This window comes from Stigmatopora nigra, chromosome 13 (genome assembly GCF_051989575.1).
Source record: "Stigmatopora nigra isolate UIUO_SnigA chromosome 13, RoL_Snig_1.1, whole genome shotgun sequence".
Taxonomy (NCBI): Eukaryota; Metazoa; Chordata; class Actinopteri; order Syngnathiformes; family Syngnathidae; genus Stigmatopora; species Stigmatopora nigra.
This window is the reverse complement of record NC_135520.1, coordinates 2886153-2909738: the sequence shown is the minus strand read 5'-3', so window position 1 is coordinate 2909738 and position 23586 is coordinate 2886153. Positions and strand designations below refer to the sequence as shown.

Below are 23586 nucleotides of genomic sequence, written 5' to 3'. Positions count from 1 at the left end.
CACACACACACACACACACAAAATTCAATCAAAAAGGATGATGGGGGGAAAATAGAGAAGATTGAAAGATATCAGAGAAATGTATTCTTCAAGATGCCAGTTGGCCTTAAAGGCCACCTATCAGGTGTGTGTGTGTGTGTGTGTGTGTGTGTGTGTGTGTGTGTGTGTGTTACTTTACTAAAGTCAATCGATTGCACTTCCACAAGCCATCATTCTTTTTTTTGTTGCAAAAAAACACCCAAAAAGTGCCAAAAAACTGCTTTTACTATAATAAAAAATGCAATGTTTTGATTATGTAAATGTCATAACGCAGGGCCTCACTCTATCAACATTTTCTAACATCAACTAACCCATAGGTAGGGAACCTATGTCTCAGGAGCCATATGTGGCTCTTTTCATAAGGTGTATATGGCTCTCTGCTTTTTTAAAATCCTAATTTTTCTTCATTAGGCTCTTCTGCATGCATTCTCTCATTGATTAGCAACAGTGAAATAATGTTCTCAAAAGATTTTTTTTTACTTTCAAAGTGATGAAATTGGTAATAAATGCTCACATTTTCATGTATTTTGACTTTTAAATTCTAAGTATAGCTCCCAAATGTTTGAAAATATGAATTGTTTATGATTCTCTTCGTCAAAAAAAGGTTTCCGACCCTTGAACTAACCCTAGCACCCCCTCTGCTCACCATGAAGAGCAACCTGTAAAGCAGCCTCCAAGCGGCTGTAGCCTGCCTCTGGGTTCTTCTGGCCAAAGAGCATCCTTTCCTCCGCAGTTTGCCTCCTCTGGATGTCGGCATTGTGCTTCCAAAAGAAGCCAATTGTGACAATATCTATCCCTTCTCAGTCTGAGTTTTGCTCCCCTCAAATTTAGTCCAGTTTAAGAACAAATCTCCACTTAAGTCCTTCTAGGAAAAATCTGCAGGTCATCCAAACAGTTATTCCTGTGCTGTTGTTGTTGTTTTTTTGCCACTTGGCTCGACTACTTGGTTCCAATATTTCATGCATCCCTGTCAGTTTCTCAGAAGATACTCGGCTCTTCGTTTAACAGCATGCTAAGCGCTATGTATAATTTCCAGAGAGCTAAAATTGAAGCAGTGTGAAGCATCATCATGACTCTGCCTCAATAGCAACAGTACAATGTAGACTGTTCTGGCTTTTACTTCTAAACAGTAGAATAGCTGACTCAAAAAGGGGAGGCTGGATGTTGTTTGTGGGGAAATGCCGGTACACCAAAAGCAATTTTATTATATTATAGGGGGGAAATTAAATGTTGTCTGTCTTGGAAAATAGCTTTGAAGTCAAAAACATAGCTATAATAATTTAAATATATATGTTTTGGGCTGAAAATTTAGGTAAAACTTATTTTTTTGCTGTACTATGTGTGACATGTTAAAATGTACATATGGGGAAAAAATAAACATTCAAATTGTTAAATACATGCTTATTTCCCCCTATCTGAACATTTTAACATGTCACACATAGTACAACAAAAATAGCTTTAACTTAAATTTTTAAGCATTTTTAGAAGATTACGATTAAGTGGGAAACATTGTTTTGAAGTGCAAAAAAAGAATAAATAGGAAACAAGGTAATCAAGCTGGCCAAGGATATTTTTAGTATCATATATAAAAATACTGATGCGTAAAAACTGACAGGAAAAAGGCAGAATGCCACTTCTGATCAGAAAACATAAAAAAAACCTTGTTTGTTTTGTTTTCTTTTTTCTTATCAAGACACACGAGTCAAAACCATGCTGCAAGGAAGTTGTCAAAAAAAGATTTATCCCATATTTAAACATTACCAAGAAGACCACAACTACGCCACTCAAAAAAGATGTACAAAAATGTTTCATCTGATCGGTTTGATGTGTCAATACAATGTCCTCCTAAGGGTATTCAACACAAAACAAAAATAACCCAACGCTGTCAAAAATGTCACCATTTCCAAAACACTTCAACCCACTTGAAACGACACAAAACTGCAGTTTACTTTGCAAAAAAAATAAAAAAAATCTCCATCTAATGAGCAGTTGAGATGCCCAAGTAAACATTGTAGGGAATTCAAGCAAAGGACAAACAACTATAAAGCCATAAACTTGCCTTTAAACTTTGTTTCAAAACTCATCACATGACCATGTTCCAATTGGGATCCATTTTCCAAAAGTGGGTAAAAGAGGACAAGCAGCAATAAATCAAACAGAGCTGAAGGGAGTTGCAAGCAAGATGAGGCGTTCCGCTACAAACCAGCTCATTTACCCTTTTTATTATTCATCCTAAACAAATATTATTCCACAAAGTCTCAGAAGGCCTTTGGGAGAAAGCGTGTTTTTTTTATAATGAAGCCGGCTTCAGATTAAAAGCACCCATCCTCTGACGACCCGAGGCTCTGCGCAAAGAAGCTGCAACAAAAGGCAAAATAATGCTGGCCTGGTATGTTTTTATCATTTACTAAATTGCCGAATCAAAGCTCAAGGGCGGATTCTGCTTGTTGATGACATTGACCAATGCGCAAAAGAATATGTTGGAGAAAAATGGGGGAAAAATACTTTTCGGATAAACAAACCCCAGAGCTAACATTTTACTAATTAAAACCAAAATAGCAATGTAAAAATATTCCTACAAGTCAATGAGGTCTAAAGTTCAGGATTGTAGTCATGTCCAATGTTCCTTCTAAGTTGCGCACTACTCTTGTCTTCTCTGCGCAGCAGCAATCATATGGTGCGCAGTAAATAAAATCTTTTTTTTAACCCTTTCCCCATGATGGCGCCGTTAACGCGGCAGCCAATGGCCGTAGCTCTGTCCACTCTTATGTTTTTTGTGTTTTACAGCATGTTTTACAAGAAAAATTAGAGGAAACATTGACATGCACCAGCTATGGCAAGTGTGATACTGGGGTGCCCATAGCGACCAATCATGTTGCTCACACTGGTACTCAGTGCGCTCAGGGAGGTTGTCTTTCTGTCCAGACCAACGAAAAATTAGAGGGAATATTGTCCTGATCTGATACTCTTGTACTTCTACTTGTATCCGAATACACACTATTTTTGGAGTATCCGATTGAGAAAAATTCTAGATTTGGATCATATTGACAAAATCTTAAAAAAAATGATGCTGGTCAATTCACACCAGCAAAAAATGTGCAAATAGTTTCTCAAAAAAGCAACTTCCCTTAATATATGAAGCCAGAATCATAGTTACCGTTCTTTGGTTCCTTTTGGCATCATTCTGACAGAACAAACAGCTCTCCACATTCTCTGCCGAGCAGGCTAGTGTATCTTTAAGAAATCGTCCCAAGCTGAGTAACACGGAAGCCAGGAAGAGATCCTTCTCTTCAGCTTCATTACTTGGAGGCCAGAACCAACACATGGCGAGCAAAGAGCACAAGGCCTGAGCTGGGGATCGATCCCTCGTGAACAGCTCCACCAAGGTGGTAAGATACAAACTTGACCCAGGATCTTCGCCACTATTCCCGGCTGGAGCCAAAACGGCGACCCCGACAGCCACGGTGGTGCCGGACGCTCCTGATGAACCCGTGTCATGGTTCTTCTTGTCCGTGGCTCTTTCCGTTTCTTTAATTTTTTGTTTTCAAGCGTAACGATTCCTTTCCAGCAACATGAAGTGACAGCAGCAGACAGGCATTAACTGCACCGCCACAGTAAAGCCAGATTATTAGCCTGCTCACGGCCAGATGGCTGGCGGCTGATGGGCTTAGTCACAACACACAAAAACACCTCCCAGAATTTTGCTCTACCAAAAACAGAACCATGCTAGAAGCAGATTCATCTAACATAAAAGTAGGGACAACTCTAGCTGAGAGCTAAACCAGATCCTGTTTTGGGATAATGCTATTACCACGCCTTATCACCCTACTTCTAAATATTTGGGGAGAATATCATTGTCGCATCAATATATATCCATAAACAATTCCTATTTTCAAATGTTATTCCTTATGAGCCATACTGAAAAGTCAAAATACATGACATTTTGCAGTCATTTTATCACTTTTAAAGTACAAAAAGTCCCCAAATTCCTTTGACAATGTTGTTACGCTGTTGTTAGTCAATGAATATCAATGAGTTCAATGTGTATCAATAAAATCAATTCCTATTGGACTTTTGTTAACTAGTAAAACAAAAGTAGTGACAATCCACATACAACAACATGGGGTATTTGTCTAAAAACAACTTTAAAATGCCATATATCTCCTCTCTAAGTAGATAAATCTCCCTTCATTAATTGACAGCCCCAGAAATGACAATCACTCCCAAAAGTAAATACCACTGTTTAGCCGGCCCTAGTAAACACTTTGCCACAAATATTCACAGAGATCTCCCAGGTTTAATTAGCGTAAATTGAAAGTCAGTAGACCAATTAATCAAAAGGTAGCCAGACTTAGCGAGGCGGCTGATTACAAGTTGTAACAAGAGGCTTGAAAATAGCTCCTACCTTTTTCTATCCATCTCTATTGACATTCAGCACCATATGCATATACACAAACATCTTATATCGCTTTGCTTTTCCATGACGGACATAATTCATGTAACGCAGCATGATCAATAGAATTGTTTCTGTAACTACTTGGTTGTGTCATATTTTATCAAAGAGAGACACCAGTCCGACACACCTGCACACACATTTCTTGCATTTGCTCCTCCATAAAAGACAAAAGCTGAGCCAAAAAGGAGCAGTGGCGCAGTGCAGAGGGACTGACTCATGTTGCCACGAGGAAGAAACCCAGTGATGATAACAGAAGAGCTAAGAGAAGATTAGGCAGTCCTCCACTTTTGTCATTAAGATGGGAGGTCAACTTTGTGACCGGACGTTTGGTCGCCGGTCAAATGTACTTGGATATTAAACAGTACTTGGATATTAAGCAGTACTTAGATAGTAAACAGTACTTAGATATTAAACAGTACTTAGATATTAAACAGTACTTAGATATTAAACTCTCTCTCATGAATATCATTTTGAGAGCTGGTTTCAACACTAAACTCTGTCACCATTTGACCGGCGACCAAAAGACAAGCGACCAAACGTCCGAGCACCGGTCAACTTTAGTCAAGTCAAGGTAGCCTCGGCAATTCCCCCCCAAAATAGCCTCAATGTACAGTGCCACAATTGAAACTAAACTGCACGGTATATAGATTATTCTCACTATGCCTGCAACTGGTCAGTAGGGTCACTTCATGTGTGTATAAGAGCTATTTTGCCATACAGAACATGAAATTGGATCGTGTGAATGAAACACAATGATTAAATATGCATGGACAAACACATTGATGAACACGCACTGGCTCGGAAGCATCCAGATATGTCTGCATCGTTAACAGACGGCATTTCATGATGGCCATACGCACTCATTACCACTTTCTATAAACACCCAAGTACTCAGCACTGAGGCGTTCCTCCCACGAGGCCCAGACTCACACTCATTTTAATGACTTCATTAAACTTAGTTCAGATATCAAAAAAATCTAACCAGGCGTTTAACAATTGGCGAGACGGAAATAGAAACGCAATCTGCTATAAATCATCGGGGACAAGAATCTGGCATTTTTTTTAAACATGAAAATAGGTATGGCATTGTCTTGAATCTGAAAATACGTATCTTCCGCTCTATAAGACGCACTGAAATATAAGGCATACCTTTAAATGGAGATAGAGCAACAGGCTAAAAATAGGTGTGGCATTGTCTAGACACTGAAAGTATGTATCTTCCGCACTATAAGACTCATCGAAATATAAGGCTATCTATCTATTAAAATTATATATCTATATATATAATAAAATAACAATTTTTCCAGATAACTAGAGCCTTAAAATCAATGTAACAAAAACATAGTCACCCTTAAGGACTAATCACAGTGTAAAAATGTGCGACTTATACTCCAGAAAATACGGTAGGTGAGTAAGCGCGCTGTTATCTGTCAATTACAAGTTACCATCCTCCTCGCCAGAGAAAAACAGATGTGCCTAAGTGTTATTTCTTCCTCCACTGATCATCCACCATGACAGTAATAAGATGTGTTTATACTAGTGGGTATGATGGAGCATTCTAATTATGGTAATCTGAGCTATGGCTGCCAGTCTGGTTTACAGCCACCTAGTCGCCATTGTGACAGCTCACGTGCACACGCACGCATTCTGAAATAATAGAGACGTGTCCTGTGCGTGGTGATGATGTGTGCAGGAAAATGGAAACATTCTTTTTTAGCTCCACCCACCTTGCTGAGCTGAACAGGCCTGCGTTCACAGTTGGTGTGAATCTCCATTCTGGTGCACATGGACTCGTTTCCTTCTGCCGTGGTGCACAAATCTAGGAGAGAAAAACAGACATGGGGGGGTCAAGTTGTTCCTCATATCATCACAATGTAGAAATTTATTAAATCAGTGACCGCTACATGAACAATAGTCGCCTAACAGTAGAAATGAAAGAACATTTTAAGTGATGCTCTGTCGTGTTGTCTGTCACGCATTGACCATTTCAAGAGCTGCTTTAAAACGTATTTTTAAATTTCTGATACGCCTCATTAAATTCAAGGTCCTCGTTTTAAAGCGTGTAGCAGTTGGCACATGAAACGACTACCCTTGACGGTAGGCTGGGAGGTGAGCCAATCTGATGGCAGGAGACAAAAAGAAAAGTTCTAGACCGCCAATGGAGCTAAACTTGTCCTTTCCGAAATGGCGATTGCTGTCAACCAAATTGCAGACTTCAGGAATTTCAATCTAAATCTGATGAATCTCATTTAGATATAATCAAAGACAGAAGAGAGATAGTTTTCTCGACGGAATGTCGTTTTGACAACAATTAATTCCTTCTCCATCAGTGCATACTCCTTCCCAAGCAGGGATCATCCGCCCTCTAGAGACTGATAAGAAAACTGCAGGTACTTTGAACACGCCGTTTACTGTAATGAGGCTTTCAAGTCATTAATCCCTCTGAGTTTAATTAAAGATACTCCAAGGAAAGACTATGTTAATGAATTACTAACGTCGAGATATCATCAAATGTTCAAACTGTTTTTAGGGGGAATAAAAACAATAAAAAAGGGATGACAATGTGTGTTCATGCTGAGGTAAAATGGCATCATTTAAGTTTAATCACTACTTAATAATGTGTCATTTTGTTTGTTTGGAAAAGCGAAGTACAGATGTCAACAATTTTAGGTTGGATTTTTGAATATAATGCATAATGCAAAAGAGAAGTCAGGAGATAAATTTAGTTACGCTCAACAGAGTTATGATGAATTAAATATACCGTATTTTCAGAACTATAAGGCGCACCCTCAATGAATGAAACAATTTTTTCCCATATATAAAGCACACTGGATTATAAGGCGCCCTGTCTATTTTGGAGAACATTTAAGACTTTTAAGTGCGCCTTATAGTCGTGAAAATACGGTACATGCTTGGCAGTTTGCATTTTGGATAAAGGCTCTTGATATCAATTACCTCAGGTGGAGGAATCTGCATGTTGTGTAAATAAAGTACCTGAGGAAGACTTGGCTTTGAGTTTGAACGCCATTGGAGAACATGGACGGTCCAAGGGAGCATTTTGAGGTGGTGGTCCATCCCGTCTTAGGCACATGTTGAGGCTTTGCTCAGAAAACAGCATCTGGATCAGCGTCAGGTCCAGACCGGATACACAGCGGCCATTCAACATTAAAACTTCGTCACCTGGACGTAAACCTAAGACGTAAAAATAAGCATACTGGTAAATACAAAGTGTATAACAATGTTTGTGTTATTGCTTGTGGTACCTTCAGTGAAACCTTGGCCATCGGGGAGCACCTCGCTGACAAAAATCCGACTGTTATTCTCACTGTCGATCTGGCCTGTTACTGCGAATCCTGTATGTAGGAAAACAGCCCAAATGATAGAATGAATGAGCATAAAGTTGAAATGGAAATGCTTTTCAATGCAAGCTTACCAAAATCTCCATTGCCGCTTGTTCTGTTTAATTGTAGAGCAAACACATTAACTGGTATCATCTCCAGCTGTCCAACCTACAAGGGGAATGATAAACAAATCAAGATCGGTCGTATTTTTCGGACTATAAGTCGCACCCGAGTAGATGTGGCAGTAGCCAAAAAAATAAACAATGGAAAGGGGTCGCAGTAAAGTTTAAGTCGCATTTTGAGGTGAATTTTATCTGATAAAATCCAAAACAAATAGCAGACGTCAATTTGAAAGGCATTTCAAATAATGAAAATAAGAATAGAGGCAAAAACAAGCTGAATATAATTTTCCTCAAAATTCAATATAAAAAGAACACAATTTAAATGTTTTTGTGAACCTTCTCAGTTATTTTTATTATTTAGAGGCAATTCTACGGGTTCATCCTTCCACTGCCAATGTTAAAAATTGCAAAATATGACTAGAGTGCCCTCTTGCAATTTAGTAAATGATAGAGTCACTCTCTAAAAAAAAATTAAATCAATTAAACTTTAAAATAAAAACTGACACACAGTCCGGACAATACGGTCCAAAAACAAGTGCTTAATAAAGTGCATTCTGCAAATGCTTTGCTCTGCTCACCAAATCGCCAACAACCTCATCAGGCGCCACCAATCGAACCTCAGCGACTTCTCCCGCTGACTTTTGCAGACGCAGTCGGTGCAAGTCTGGGTCCAGCTGTTTAGCCTGTTGACACAAGACAGTCTAATGCTCAGCAGCTCGTGCACACAGACTTATCGGACATATTTCATGCTCGGTTCGGCAGCTGCGGTGCAGCGCAGGCGTGAAATATTCACTGAATTTACACGCCGCGATGAGACCGTTGCGGTAAACCAAAATCATTTCATCCATCCAAGTAGATGCGGCCTATCCGTGAAAGTTATGTCGACACCGGTTGAATAGGTATGCATCTTTGTTTTTGTGTTAATATTGACACGAAAAGTCTAAAAAATAAGACTAACTGTTGGGGAATTGGCCAGGATTATTCTTCAATGGGCCCAACTGACTTCTGTAGTTTTTCCCATAAATTTAAGATTAGAGCACAGTACACCGTACAAAAAGTTGTTTACAGGAGTAAGACACATATGTGACAAATCACTAACCTTGCAAACCTCAAGGAGAAAGTCAGAGGCAGTCTGCTGACTTCTAACATGAACCTGGGCTGCCAGACCATTTGGCATGTAGACAGAGGTCAGCGTGCCTGGAGGAGAGCTGATGATATCCCATAAACCGTCCTCAGGGGGCGTAACGGTGGGGATCCCGGTGTGCGCATCCGATTTCTGTAGGGAAACAGATTGAGAATTAGGAAAAAATGACAAACACATGAAGGCAAATGATGACAATATTTAGATATTAAACTCTCTCTCATGAATATAATTTTGAGAGCTGGCTTCAACAGTAAACTCTCCGTCACCATTTAACCGGCTTTTGGTCTGCACAAGAATCTTAAATTCAGCCTAAATTATGCATCTTTACCTTCAACACTAGATGGAACTAGTCAACTATACAGCATTTTTTTCCATTAGCTGAGTTGTCAAAGTGTTAAAAAAAATAATCAAAGATTCAAATAACATGGCGATTAAAACAAGGAAATCCGGTGACTAACTTGTATGTTCTTGGGAGGCGGAACATGCGCATGACCTCCAGCGTCGCTTTCAAAGATCTGCAATAAAGAGGCATTTATGAGCGTTAAGCGAAGGGGAACGGCTGACTCATGAGCGTTTACCGACTGGTATGCGACTGACCACTGGAGTGCAACAATATTAAGCCCAGACGGCACTCTTCTGTAGTTAATTTTTTTTAAAATCCAGTATGCTATGCATTGTGGGTAGTTCTCTTGCAGGAATTAAAATGTGAGGGAGCAAAATTGTTTTGAATAGAAGTTATGGAGTCAGGTAATTAGACATTATACTTCAATGCATTTCTTTGATATTGACAGATTCTTAAAATAAATTGTGTTGAACTTGGACTCAAATGCAAAAATATGTGATCCTATTTAAGTAATTTGATAATGATGCTCATTGTAATCCCCCATAATGCTTCAGTAACAATCCCTCCTCATACAGGAGTATCAATTGGCTGTAAACAGCATCACTTTCCTGTAAAGTGACTAATTTTAGAATGTAACTCTCCCACAAATCCTTAGATCATTCTGGCCTACTTCCCACAGCCCGGTCGGTGTAGGATTATTACTGTGTACATACAGCCCAGCTAAAAAAAGGGACAATAGGAGTCAAACAAGAGGGGAGGAGAAGATGGCGTGACTGAGCGATTGTCAAACGTGGGGTTAAATGAGCTTAAGCCAACGCAGATGAGTCAGTGCGGAAGCTGGGACAGAAACGCTGCAAGGTACTGGTTTTATGTTTACGCTCTGGGGAGAAGAGACGTTTTCACAGCAGAACAAATGGCGAGCGGCGTTAAAAAAAGAAAGAAAGCAGGAATATTAGAGCATAGGGTTGCGTATTGCCGCTTATTTGACGATACGATAAATAGCCGATAGTTGCAACCCTACCTGTGATGCAGACACCCTTTTATTCTTCTTTGTCAAGGTGTCAAGACCTTTGAGAGATGAGAAAAGGCTTCGTTTGTGCTTTCGGAAAGTCCGTGACAATGAGCGTCTACGCAGTGTAGCTTCATCTCTGGAGCAAATCTGAAAAATACAACATAAAAACTATATAAGGACCATAATAATTTCACCCAGTGGTTCATGTCAAGCCGATAAAAACTAGGCAGAGGGCCAGATTTGGCCCACAGGGCGTAGTTTGGATGCCCCTGATCCTTCTACTCCCACCGCCTTGATTATAGTTCCTGATTTCAGTTTGGCATGCGGTTAATTTAGATTAAAGAAGAGTGAAAAGGATGTCGAGATCAGTTATTTACTACGCCACCTGTTGGCCATCTTTGCTTTCTTACCAGAGCATGAAAAGATGAAACAGAGAAGATCCCAAGACGCCCCAAAGTGGTTTTGGTAGGTCGACTGGCTATTGCCAGCAAGCTCTTTGGATTGGGTAATTCGCCACCCTGCAGGCTGGCCAGGTAACAACGCACCCTAAAAAGATCCAAGTTGAATCGCTCCAGATTTTGCTCCCATTGCTGAATCTAAAAAGGATAAAAACGGGTACATTTTAAGGGCTTCTTCAAATCTGATCATCCGGAAAATACAGTGCATGTTCTAATTTGTGCCGAAACCGTGGCTTCTATTCTTATTTGCAGCAGAAGGGGGAAAAAGCAATGAGTAAAAGTGGATATTCAGGGTGGGGGGGTTTAAGGAAAGTGCTTCCATCAAGCTAAGATTGCTTGCAGATGTTGGGGAAGGCTATGGGCGTAAATTGGAGGTTTGATGTCGAACAGAGTAGTGTGAATATGTGCAATAAACGCCATTTCATTGTCTTGAGGACAATGTCTTGAGGGAATGGTGATCCTGCCCAGACCGGGTTTTAACCCCCAATATTTACAATTGTCTCCCCATTCCTCTTCGGCTCACCTAATGGCTTAGAAGTACTGATTTTGTGGGCTTGAGACTTGTTTTTAACGAGAACACTTTGGCAAAACAACCCTCTACGGCAACTGACTTTTAATAGATTTCACCCGCACTGTGAGTTCATTTACAATAATGGCTCTCTTGGCATTGTTCCAGGAAGAGTGTATTCACTCTTTGTGGACTTCTGGATGAAGAAAGTAGGAGTTTATAGCTTTTTTTTATAAGCTTTTCCAACCAGAATCTCTGAAAGAATCATCAGAATATGAGTCTTGAGTTACAATAAAAACATTGAATTAATCCCCAATTAGCATTTTTAAGGATTTACTACTGTGTATTCATTTGGGTTTGAGGATTCAAAGTAAATAAGCAGATTTGGGTCTAAAATAAGTCAATTTAAAGCATACTTACAACAAAAAAACAACTTCAGCAGAATAAAGTATGGTGAGTTTTTAAAAATATCATTCAAGCAAGTAAGAAGGCTTTCTTTAAAAGATCAAATCTGCATAAAAAGCCAACAAAACTCTCCAACGCAATGCGATCAGAAGAGCCAAAAACAGACCAGCAGTCTACTGGCATGGGTGTCTATAAACATTGTCAGATGATGTGGAAGGGCACATCAAAGTCATACGCCGTTAATTCTGGACAACCCAAACAGAAGCTTCAATCTCTCATCAGCCTTCTGGGCACCGACATCAAAAGTCACGAGTAGTATACACCTCTGACCCTATCATTGACTCCCAAAACCGCGTTTGAATCTGAACCTACTGCGAGATGGTACATGGGCTAATTGGGAACATATGAGTGCTGCATCACAATGCACTTGGCTCCACCCAGTGTGGATGTTCTTAAATGTAGAGTTGAATATAAGGGATTTTCCTCTTCATTTTAAAAGTACACAACAACAGATGACATGGCACAAATTCAACTGTGTATATATATATGATAATAAACTGGAAAAATGAGCAATCGGAACAACCCTAGATCTTATCCTTCATAACACAGAGCACATTGTAAAGCCTCCAACATAATTCCATCCTACCAATCCTTCCCTAGGAATAGTAATAAGGTAATAATAATAATGGCAAAGAGCTTATTACTAGGAAACATCTGGAATCCTAATCCAATACCTGGCAAAAAAAGATGTTCCCCTGGGTCCCTTTTAAAGCATCGGGGGATTTAAGCATTTTTAGGGCATTTAAAATAAGATTCTAGTTGAAGCCATAAAAAGCACAAGCAAAAAAAGCCACAAAGGTATTCTTATAGTATAAAATTAATCTTAGCTTTCATGAAATGCACCCTATGGAGAAGCTCTAAAATTTTCCCAGTATTATTTCACCGATGGTGATTTCTGCAAAACCAGTTCTATCTTTGTGGATCAGCTCACCTGGTTTTCAATGGCCTTGCGGTTTTTGGGATCACTAACAACAGTCAGCTGAAGCTCGGCCATTTTCTTCATTTTCCCGTCCATGTCAATCTTCTGTAACAGGCCACGGACTTGACTTCGCAGTAGACGAACCGTATCCTCCTTTCCTTGGCGCTTGGCCAGTAGTGAGGCGCTGGCCGAGTGGATGGCGGTCACCCAGTTCTCTAAGTCGGTCTGGTTGCTGGCCTGCAGGAGAGAGAACAATAAGTTGCTTTTGACAAACCAGCAAGGTTAATATACATGATAAATGTCAGTCTTATGTTGACGAATCTAACTCTTAATATCGTCAGATGACAAGTAGTACATTGAGGGACCTATACATGCAAATTTGAGTCTTTTTCAAACCAGGAAAGTGTAGCCCATGAAGTCTTTACCCCATCTCAGACGCCCAAAACGCAGTCTAGCGAGCTCTTAATTTAATTTAAGTTAAGTGTGGACTGTGAGGCTGGTTCTACTCATATATAAGTCAGAAAGCACAACTGGCAAATGTACTTTAAGACTTTTTACCTGCCAAATTTGGGCACTTTTCATCCAAAACTACTTTCAGACTCATGTCCTATTCAACAAAATGCAGAGCCATTTTTTGCCATGTGCAATGTGGGTGACTTGCCAGGGTGCAATCTATTTTGGGGAGCATATTTCAAGATATTTACCTGAAAGAGATATATATCTCCATATGAATTGCTGAGACAGAAGACATTCTCCTTTTTGGGATGCTCAGGCACAGCTTGGACGATGCTGTCCTCGGCTAGTAGCGAATAGCGAGGTGACATCTCTTGCTCAGGTGACCCTTTATTGTACGTTTCGAAGAATAGTAACGTACATCCTAAGAGAGGATATAATTCAAAAATCAAAAGTCATCCCATGTATGACCAAATTTCCATTTAAAATAAGCAAAACAAGAACAAACCTTTCAAGGTGACCCAGTACTGTTTCCACTTGCGCCGTGTCACCAACTCCAGTTTTCTGTCCTTCTGTAGCGTCACTAAAGGTTTGAAAGAAAGCCAACCAGCCCGTCTGACCACCCCTCGTTCTTTTTCAAACAGCAAATCTAGTTGCTCCAGTGAGCCTTCTCCTGATTCGCTACTGCTCTCCCCCTCGTCGTCCCCCGTAGAAGTGTCTCTCTTCTCGTTTTTTCCGTGACCGCTACCCATCTCCAGCTCCATCATAAAGTTCTCATAAATATTCTGCCGGAGTCCGTCATTGGTTGATTGGTGAATAGCCCCTGAGGATTGAGTCCGTGGTGCACCTGGGAACCACAGGAGACTTGATGTCTGAGATGGAGAGTTGGTTTCTGTGGTCAAGCCGTCAACGCCACTGTCAGAGACATCGCTCGGATCCTTGTACCTGGTGGTCTCCTGATAGGATAAATAGTACAAATAAAGCAGTGTATAAGACAGCAATCACTACAATGACAATAAAAGCTTGAAGTTTGATAATTGCAGAAACACAGAAAAAAATGATTAAAAAAGTACAAATATTGATTTAAAAGGGGGAAAATCAGGAAATTTAATATACATCTAAACTCATTTTAATTTGGCACTCATGATTTACTTTCCCGGGCCACACAAAATGATGCAGCGGGTCAGATTTGGCCCCCGGGCCACCACTTTGACACATGTGACTTAGACCTTTCTAAAATAACCTATTTGCTGTATTTAGATTTTTTTAAAGCACACAACTAGCTGAAAATCTTAAAATTACAATTTTATAATCATAATAACCAAAGCTTTATCAACAGGAATCAAATAAATGTTTTAAAAATGACTTTTTAATTTATCTTACAATTGCCAAAGTTGAAATCTGCAAACCCCAACAGTAAAAAAGACATATTATGCCTGCCAACCCAAAAGATATCAATTTCTAACATCCCAATATATATCGCATTATATCCTAAACACCCCCCATCCCAAAAAAAATCCCCAAAAATCATAATGCCAGTTTGTTCCAATATCGTTCCACCCTTTGCCTCAAGCATTCTCAATCACTCCATAAGTATGTCAGGCTTTGTGAGTCTGAATTGGAACTTGAACTGTGTACTTCTCATTAGCCGGAAGGCACTGCAAAGTTGAAGAGGAAATTTTCAGAACATCTAGTCAAATCTCTCAAACCTACTTCAAAGTCTACGTTACAGGAGCTTGATCTTTCAGGAGGTGGTGAAAGCGCTGCAAATATACCGCAATAGCACCTGGGGAGGTTAAAAGCCTTCAGGCTTAGACAATTTCACATCATTTATGGCCTGGAGTGGCTTTCCCTCTTCCCTAAATGAACACTTGATGGAATGGCACTCTCCAAAAAAATGATGAAGCCAAGCCTACCTGTACTTGAATTGATTGTTACATCAAATCTGGAGTGATACAATATGTACGGCTCTCACCCTAAATAGTCAAGCACTGTACTCTTGCTTTTATTTTTTTGGGGATTAAAACAGGCTCTACTTAAACCTCCACCCCAACTTTACGCCAAAAAGGCCAGCAAGCAGATTTATTGGCAATAAAAGCACTTTTCACCTATTTTTTTTTTACAAGTGAGCAGCCAAAAGTCAGTTCCAAACATATGTTCCTCATTTAAAGCAGGTTCTTTTAGTCATTATATGACCTTTAAGCTGGAAAGCTGGAGAAGAACCAAATGCTTAAGATTCACATTCTATGAATATCTAACTATCTCAGCTCTTATTTAGGACCCATGATCAAATCTAATCTAAAAGCAAATGGGATTTCCAGAGACAAGATAATAACTTGATGGGGATGGAAAAAATGTCTATAAATCAGTGTATGATATATAACTTCCATTATGAGTTATTAAACCCGGCAGGCACGAATAATAGTGAAATTTGCTCAGTAATAGGAAGCCAAATATAAGTATTAGAATACTTTTTAGCCAATTTATTGTAGTAGATTGTGTTAAAAGTGAGTAAAATCTCAGAGTTTGGCTGAAAATATGTTAGTTTAGTTTTGGAGAAATGTATTTAGCATTGAAAAGTTAAGAAAAGGCCATAATAAAATATACAGAGAAAACAAACATTACTTGCAAATCTAAATTATAGCAAAAATGGCAGTTTTCTGAGAGACTTCCCTGATTGGACATCAATTCCCATTAGCAGATTTGATATCAAAGCGATTAAAAAGAAGCCCAAAGAATCTGTAGGCGGAACAAGCACAAATGATTCATTAACATTAGAAGGATGAGGTTAAATCGGATTAAATTTCAATCCAATAGAGCCTATCAAAGGCTTACAGCTATTCTCTTGATAGTTTTCTAAAAAGCCCGTTTAGAGTTTTACAAATGTAGGCCAAAACAGAACCAAGTGGTCTCCAAGTCAGTCAAATGGAATGTTTAACGTGGCTACAACTTGGTTTGGAAGAATAATATGACATGGTTCTTAAAAACTTTCATGAGCAGAGCAGAGGACTTTGTAGTAAATGCCAAAACTTCTCTCAGTCGAACAAGGAATGGAACAAGTATCGATTTACAGCAGCAATAAATCCTCCATTTGCTTGCAATGAACATTTACAGCTCAAACTTTTGACCCACATGAGTGTAACAGTAACTAACGGGATAAATAATGGTTGATTATTCAATGTGACTGGACGTTTGGTCGCCGGTCAAATGGTGACAGAGTATACTGTTGAAACTAGTTCTCAAAATTATATTCATGAGAGAGAGTTTAACATATAAGAGAGAAGTTTAATATCCAAGTACTGTTTAATATCCAAGTACTGTTTAATATCCAAGTACTGTTTAATATCCAAGTACTGTTTAATATCCAAGTACTGTTTAATATCCAAGTACTGTTTAATATCCAAGTACTGTTTAATATCCGAGTACTGTTTAATATCCGAGTACTGTTTAATATCCAAGTCCTGTTTAATATCTGAGTACTGTTTAATATCCAAGTACTGTTTAATATCTAAGTACACATCTGGTATAGTTACACTATTGCCAGAGAGTAGATGGAGCTATGAATAGAGACCTCTTTCTTTAATAAACGATTAGGTAGATAAACCACAAACAAACAAAAAGTTTATAGATTCTTACCTGAGTCTTCCTCTTTTTACGGCTGAGGCTGCCAGTCCAGTCACTAAAACGTCGGATATGTTTTTTCAAGGAAGCCTTCTTGTTGAAGCCAAACTCGGATCCAGATCGCTCGCGATGCTGTTCCTGGTTTGGGTATCGATCCAGGCCCTCGTAAGCGGCGTGAGCTTTGGATCTCCGACAAGGCAAGGTGTACGATGAAAACTGGGGGGCCTCCAGGGGTTCTTCTTCCAAGGGAACATCCGAAACCGAAGCAAGGGAGGCTCCATGCAGCTGTTGGTTTATCGGAGCTGCCTCCAAATGGGAGCATACGTCTTTGGCTATGGGGAAGGTGACAGCCATTGTGGGGTCTTTATAAAAGATGGGCAAAGTAGAAGAGTTCTCGGGGAAAGAGTCATATTGATGTAGAGGAGAATGTACTTGCGTCCTGATAGAAGAACCAGATTGGTCTTGCTCACAAAGTTCGGCACTGACGCCCCAAGGAGAATCATACCAGGAACCATCGGAACTTAGAGAGCTCCCTTTACTGGTTCTGGCAGTGGAGGAGGTAGAAGCTGGTGGAGGACCGCCATGCACGCCATCGGTTTCGCTACTGGGCAGACTGGAAGTTGAGGGAGAGTCCAGATTAGACGAGAATTTGAGGAGTTGTACAGGACCGGAGACTTCGTCCAGGAGGAAATCACTACCGGAGTTGTTGGTGAATTCAACTCTCAGGCTACCGTCCTTCTTAATGACCACTCTCGGGCTACTCTGTTTCTCTAAAACCTCTTGTTTGTCTCTCGGACTATTTATTGTATGGCTATGGAGCTCTGCTCCGTACGGATTATCTTCGTAGTCGTCCGAAACGTGGCGTTTGCGGACGCCGCATCCGGTAGGGCGATGCCAGCGGTGTTCATTGGGGCCGGACCTAGCTCCCCTTGAGACGCAGTCGTTGTGGCGGGCAGAGTAGGGCTGTCGGGTCTTTGGAGGGGAGAGGCAACCTCGACTGACGCATTTGGCTTTATAGCCGCAACTCACGGGGGCGCTTTTCCACCACTGGTGAGGCGACAGTGGGTCGTCGGCGGCCGGGCCGAGCTTTAGCGAGTATGGCTTCTGTGTTCCGGAGAAACCAAAGCCGGGGGCTTTAAGGCCCTGGATGCTGTATTGGCTCTCAGAGTTTCCCATTTATTCCACCCTGGAATACAAATTAACGCCCAGTTATAATAGCATTATATCATTGTAAACATGTTTTAATAAATAACATGATTTATTGCCAGTTCATCTTCTCCACACAATTAAAAATAGAATAAAAATAGGATAAGTACATTGTATTTCACTTGCAAATCAGTTAAATCTAAACAACAGGATAATTAAAACATATAGAAAGTATTTTATTGGTTTGCTTCAGATTTTTTTTGTTCATTTTATTAATGCATGCAAGAATTGCATTTACTGCAACTATATAGGCGGGGCTGCTTGTTGAAAGCAATAAAAACATTTGTTTAACTAATGTCAATCAAGGCAGAACAAAGTTCAGAACCATGTTTAAAAACAGCATGAAACCCTCAAACTCACCTCAGTGCCTCAAGTTTGTCCGCCTTGGTGTGAGATCTCTACACCTCATGTCTCAGAGTAAAATGCTTTGATTTGTAGACTCACGCATCTGAAACAGACAACACAAATTTGTTATTGAAGGGTAAAAACAAAAACACAAAGAGCAAACAAAAGCACATAAAAAGCGCTAAGCATTCAATGTTGAAATAAATAAATAAACCTAAATATGGTAAAAAAAAATAAATACAGTACTGGATTGTGCTTGGAAATAAAATACATTGAATTAGGTGGGAGGGAAAGATTTTGTTTTAACCAATTTTTTTCAAATATCTCATTTTTTAGGCTTTATGAGGGATATACTGTAATATGTATGCTTGTAAAAGAACTGGTCTTAATGCCATGTACACATGTCTGCCTATCAAAGATTAGTCCTGATTGTGTTAGATGGCAGCTGTCAATAACAATGAAGTTTATCCTTTTTCAATTTCCTTGCAAAGTTTATTCAGAAAGAAGGCGTTCCAACACACAAACACGTTCACCTTCTGCTGTGACTTCAACTAGGCTATTGTGCGATTTTTTTCGCCATATAGGACAAGCCAGGCTTTTAGCTGAATCCTCCTCCCTCCTTCCTTCTCTTCCCTGGCCCTCCTCAATGGATTTCCTGCAGACCATCTGCTCAGAGGCCAAAAGACCCCGACGCTTCACGACACACCCCGTGACCTGGCATTCTTCTCCCGCTGTCCCTGAATCGCTTCGACGTAAGCTCCGTGTTTAGTCTGGCACTTTGTGTTGGGGGTCTAAATTGGGCAAAAGCTCTAAATGCTACAGACAGTTGGTTTAGAAGGCGAATTCTTCAAAAAGTAGCCTTCAAATCTGACTATTATTATTGCAGTTCGGCAAGCAAAGCAACTTTTTGGCTCTAAAAGCAGAAGACAGCGATATAATTATGCGATTTTCACAAAAGAGCATTATGGAAACGCCTTGGAAAAAAACATTCCTGCAAGAAAGAGGATGCAAGCAGAAAATATATAATATTTTAATTTATTCACAACGCAAATGACAGCTAGAATGCCTCAAGAACTCCGTTTTTAAACAATGACTTCTTCAGGCCTCGGCATGTGCTTTTTGAGTTTGAAACAATGAGGTCATCTGTTATTAATAGTGAGTGTTTACATAGTCCCAGAGCTTTCTTCCTGTCCAATCGCAGTCACGGGGTCCGCCTCTCACGTAAGCCCCAAGAAAGGCAAGCGTCCTTTTTTTATAGCTGTCAAACACAGCTTAAAATCCAACTTGTGCAAAAAAAAGCATTTGTTCTTTTTGTAAGAAAACAACAGGATACAAACACGACAGAAGTAAACAACACAGATCGTCCTGTGCTTGTTTTTTTTGTCATTTGAACCTCACCATTGGGAAAACTGCCAATGTATGAATCATAGTTGAAAAGTCCAGTCATTTGAAAAATGTAAATGTTGAAAGCATTGCACAACAAGACTGTCCCTCACAAATAGGCCTGACCAATATCTCCTTTGAACCATAACATAGATTATCCTTTAGAATGAGCACTTTAGTCACGCATTTTGTGCTAAAAACAACTTGAAATAACTGACTGGGGAATGGGGGTCATTAAGTGATCCATTGATCTTGGACACTTCAAACATATGCGCAAATTCAGCTCCCTTTAGTGGTCCCAACCTAAACAGGCTGAACAGCATTACAAAAAAACAGTTGTGAAAAGCTATTGACTATCTCTGAAAACTCTTTGAACTCATGAGTAAAATCTACATACAAAAAAAACAAGTTCCATACATAAACTAAAGCACACATTGGAAGGAAGCCTTATCATCATTCACATTCCATTACTTTTGTTGGAAAATTGATGCACACATTGAAACACCATTGCATATTAACAAGAAGTTCCCCCCAGACACCGCTAAATACAGGACAAACAAAATATAAAAACCAACCGGACAGCCTACCTCTGCTCTGGCGCCCTTTAATCCCAAAGCACGACAAAATCCCACTTCTATTCTTCCACCTGATAGTGGTATCCCCACCAAAACTAGCCTTTAGGCAATAGACACTCTGCATCTAACTGACACACGACCACACACGCACACTAAAAGCCACGTGGAAACTCCCTCCCATCTCCAAGACAGAGGCGACGAATCACAGTCCTTCTAGCGTAACCCAGGGTTACAAGCACAGACGAGGCAAGCGGGAGAAAACTTCTCAACAGAAGCAACTTTCTTTAAAAAAAGAAGAAGGAAGAAACGTTTTATAGCTTCCATCAATTAAGAGCCTCTACTCTAGCCAGTAGTTTTTCCCTATTCGGTATAGAAGCCGTTTTTTTTTTCCGTTGGCTTTGAATTGGAGGCGGATGCATGACTTGCTACAGCCAAGGCAATTTTCCATAGCCGTCTGAAAGACTGGGCGAGACAAGGAGGCGTGGAGTGGCTAGAGTACTGCTTTACAGGCAGTGGGGAGGGGGTAACATGACTAGAGCCCTTGTGTGATCTGAAAAAAGCACAACGATCCCAGTCGGAAGACTAGGCGGAGCGTCGAGTCTGTGTGTGGTTAGCCCGTGTCAGGTAACAGTTGAGTGGACAACCCGGCAAAACTATTTTCTAGGGACAAATGTAGTACTTGTCTATGTAAAAGGACTAAACATTCCCTACTGGTGGAATTTGGGAGATGCTTTTTGAAATGTTGTGACTAAGCCCAACCCAATTGGAGACATATTGGAGACCGCCAGTGGTTTAAAACTATGGTTCACATAACTGTGGTCACATAATTGAGTTAGGCCCATTTAAAAAAGCGACAGAGAAACATAGGAGAGCGGCAGGGGGTGATTAACATTGGGTGTTCTTTACTGAATGCTTGAATGTTGACTGGAGGGGCTAAAAACGGAAAGGTCGTGGGGTGCTGGAGCCTATCCCAACTATGGGGACAGGGTGAACTGGTTGCCAGGCAATTGTAGAGCACAAGGAGACAAACAACTGTTTCCAACTACAATTTAAACTCAACTGTATGAAGTACTCTCATTTTGAATGGTTTGCTACAGCATTAAAAGATAGAAAATACTCATTTATTAATCTTCCATATAAATTATAAATTGGTGGTGAACACCTGCACAGGTAGACTGACCAGTTAAACTCGAAATAGTGTGTTATTGTGAAATATTATAGTGTTTTTCTTATCAACTTTTCAAAGTCAAAGCCAAGCCAACTCTTTAGGAGCAGCTGTCCAATAAGCATCCATCAGCCTGCTGTCTGACATGATAACTTTAGGCCCAGCACGACTCATTAGAGCTAAACAACATTGTTGGCAATACAATAGATGATGCGGAGGAGTCTGGGTTCTTCTCAAAAGGCTTTTGTATGCGCAAAGGTTAGGGAACAACGCACTTGAGGGTGAGGGTGGGACGCATAGAAAGAGGGAAGGTGAAGAGTGGCAATCTGATGAATATTCATTTAGAGCAGGTGCTAAAGACATATGTTAAAACATTGATTCAATTGTAAACATGTATGAGGACAAAAGCATAGTGAAAATACATTAGATCAATTACAAAACAGAAATAAATTGGCTTTCTATAATATAAAAATGATTCATCTTCTGATAAAAGCTGGGCAGAAATTTAGATTTTCACCAAAAACTAAGAAAAAAAGTCATTTTCAGAGGTTTAGAATGGGGAAAAATAAAAAGATCAAGTTTTTATAGTGTATTTGTTTAAATTGTTAAAGTTTTAACTCATTAGCAGCCTTTGAAGGCAACAGATGTCCAATACATTACGACTGGGAATAGCAAATGACATTCTACAACTAAAAAAATATCGTTCAGTAGCCTAAAAACCCAAGAAAATCCCAAATCTTAAATTAATTTAAATGCAGCAAACTACTCCAAAGCTTCTTTTATTCTGATGGATTACGCTTAAACTATTAGAACACATGAACTTCCTTGTAGATGTTAAATGATGTCACATTTAGCCAACGATTACTTTCAATAATCCGTATTTAATGAAAACAAAATCCCGCTGAGGAGGATGATGCTCGTGGGATACTGCCTGACAAATGGCGAGCTCGGGGTTACAAATATGGGAATTCTTTGAGTACACTAATACTTCTCATCTCCCCCACGAGACAACATGGCTTTGAGCTATTTACGATTTGCCAAGTGGGACGCCAATTCTAAAAAGACACATGGGAATGGGCGCCATAAATGAGCCTCATTGGTCATGTCAGCAAAAAAAATGAGTTCTCCGTTACACCCCGCAAACATACATTTAAATCCATGTAGTCTCCAGATGCCCAGGACGAGTTTTAGTGGGAATGCGCGGCTGACAACTGACGGAATTCACTTAAAGACCAGCTTGGTTTGAATGAGGATCAGAGGTCAAGTATTTTGAGGGTTAGGTTAAACCACTTAACTTTTTTTATAACAATTCAGATTCTTGGTACTGTATAATAATAGCCATGCATGTCCCAGAATAAAAAATTGCAGAAAATATATTTTGAATCAGTTATCCACCTACTGTATGCATGCATGTACATCTATGTATGTATACATGTATACATGTGCTTATATATGTGTGTGTATAAGTATATATGTGCTTATATATATGTATGTATATGTATATAAGTGCTTATATATGTATGTATATGTATATATGTGCTTATATATATGTATGTATATGTATATATGTGCTTATATATGTATGTGTATGTATATGTGTATATGTGCTTATATATATAACACGGTTATTTATTTATGTGTTCATGTATTTATTTATTAACTTACTGATTACCTATATATTTATGTCTAAAATGCCCTTATAAAATGCCGAAATTTCCCGAATATGGGATGAATAAAGTTATCCAATCCAATTCCGATACATTTGTATAAAAGATTTAGCGCATACCTAATAAATTCCATTATGTATTCATTTTTCTACTAATTACAACTATGGCCAGTAAACAGGAGACACCCAGAACTGGCTGCCAGGAAAGCACAAGGAAACAAACAACCAATCATAGCTAAAGACAATTTAAAGTAATAAATTAGCTTAGAATCCATATATTTAAAATGGAGGGAGGAAACCAGGGACTTGGGAAAAAAACATGCAGTGGTGGGGAGGACATATAACCTCCACACCGGAAGGTCGTA

General features: G+C 39.6%; 1 protein-coding gene across 3 annotated transcripts in view; it reads right to left on the bottom strand.

The window, feature by feature from the left end:
• Positions 1 to 23586, bottom strand: part of tiam2a (TIAM Rac1 associated GEF 2a) — a 49661-nt gene that overhangs the window by 15087 nt on the left and 10988 nt on the right. For 2 of the 3 annotated variants that reach the window (XM_077732069.1, XM_077732070.1), the window contains 14 exons: positions 18448 to 18535; positions 16897 to 18067; positions 13769 to 14216; positions 13512 to 13684; positions 12820 to 13044; positions 10868 to 11053; positions 10467 to 10604; positions 9561 to 9617; positions 9058 to 9234; positions 8537 to 8641; positions 7929 to 8004; positions 7759 to 7848; positions 7490 to 7687; positions 6223 to 6314 (listed from right to left, as the gene is read on the bottom strand). In XM_077732069.1, coding sequence (XP_077588195.1) covers positions 6223 to 6314; positions 7490 to 7687; positions 7759 to 7848; positions 7929 to 8004; positions 8537 to 8641; positions 9058 to 9234; positions 9561 to 9617; positions 10467 to 10604; positions 10868 to 11053; positions 12820 to 13044; positions 13512 to 13684; positions 13769 to 14216; positions 16897 to 18057 — 3126 coding nt within the window. In that variant the 5' untranslated portion in view covers positions 18058 to 18067; positions 18448 to 18535. Of the gene's footprint in view, positions 1 to 6222; positions 6315 to 7489; positions 7688 to 7758; positions 7849 to 7928; positions 8005 to 8536; positions 8642 to 9057; positions 9235 to 9560; positions 9618 to 10466; positions 10605 to 10867; positions 11054 to 12819; positions 13045 to 13511; positions 13685 to 13768; positions 14217 to 16896; positions 18068 to 18447; positions 18536 to 20402; positions 20900 to 23586 lie in introns of those variants that run through there. The other variant, XM_077732071.1, reaches the window with a different exon arrangement.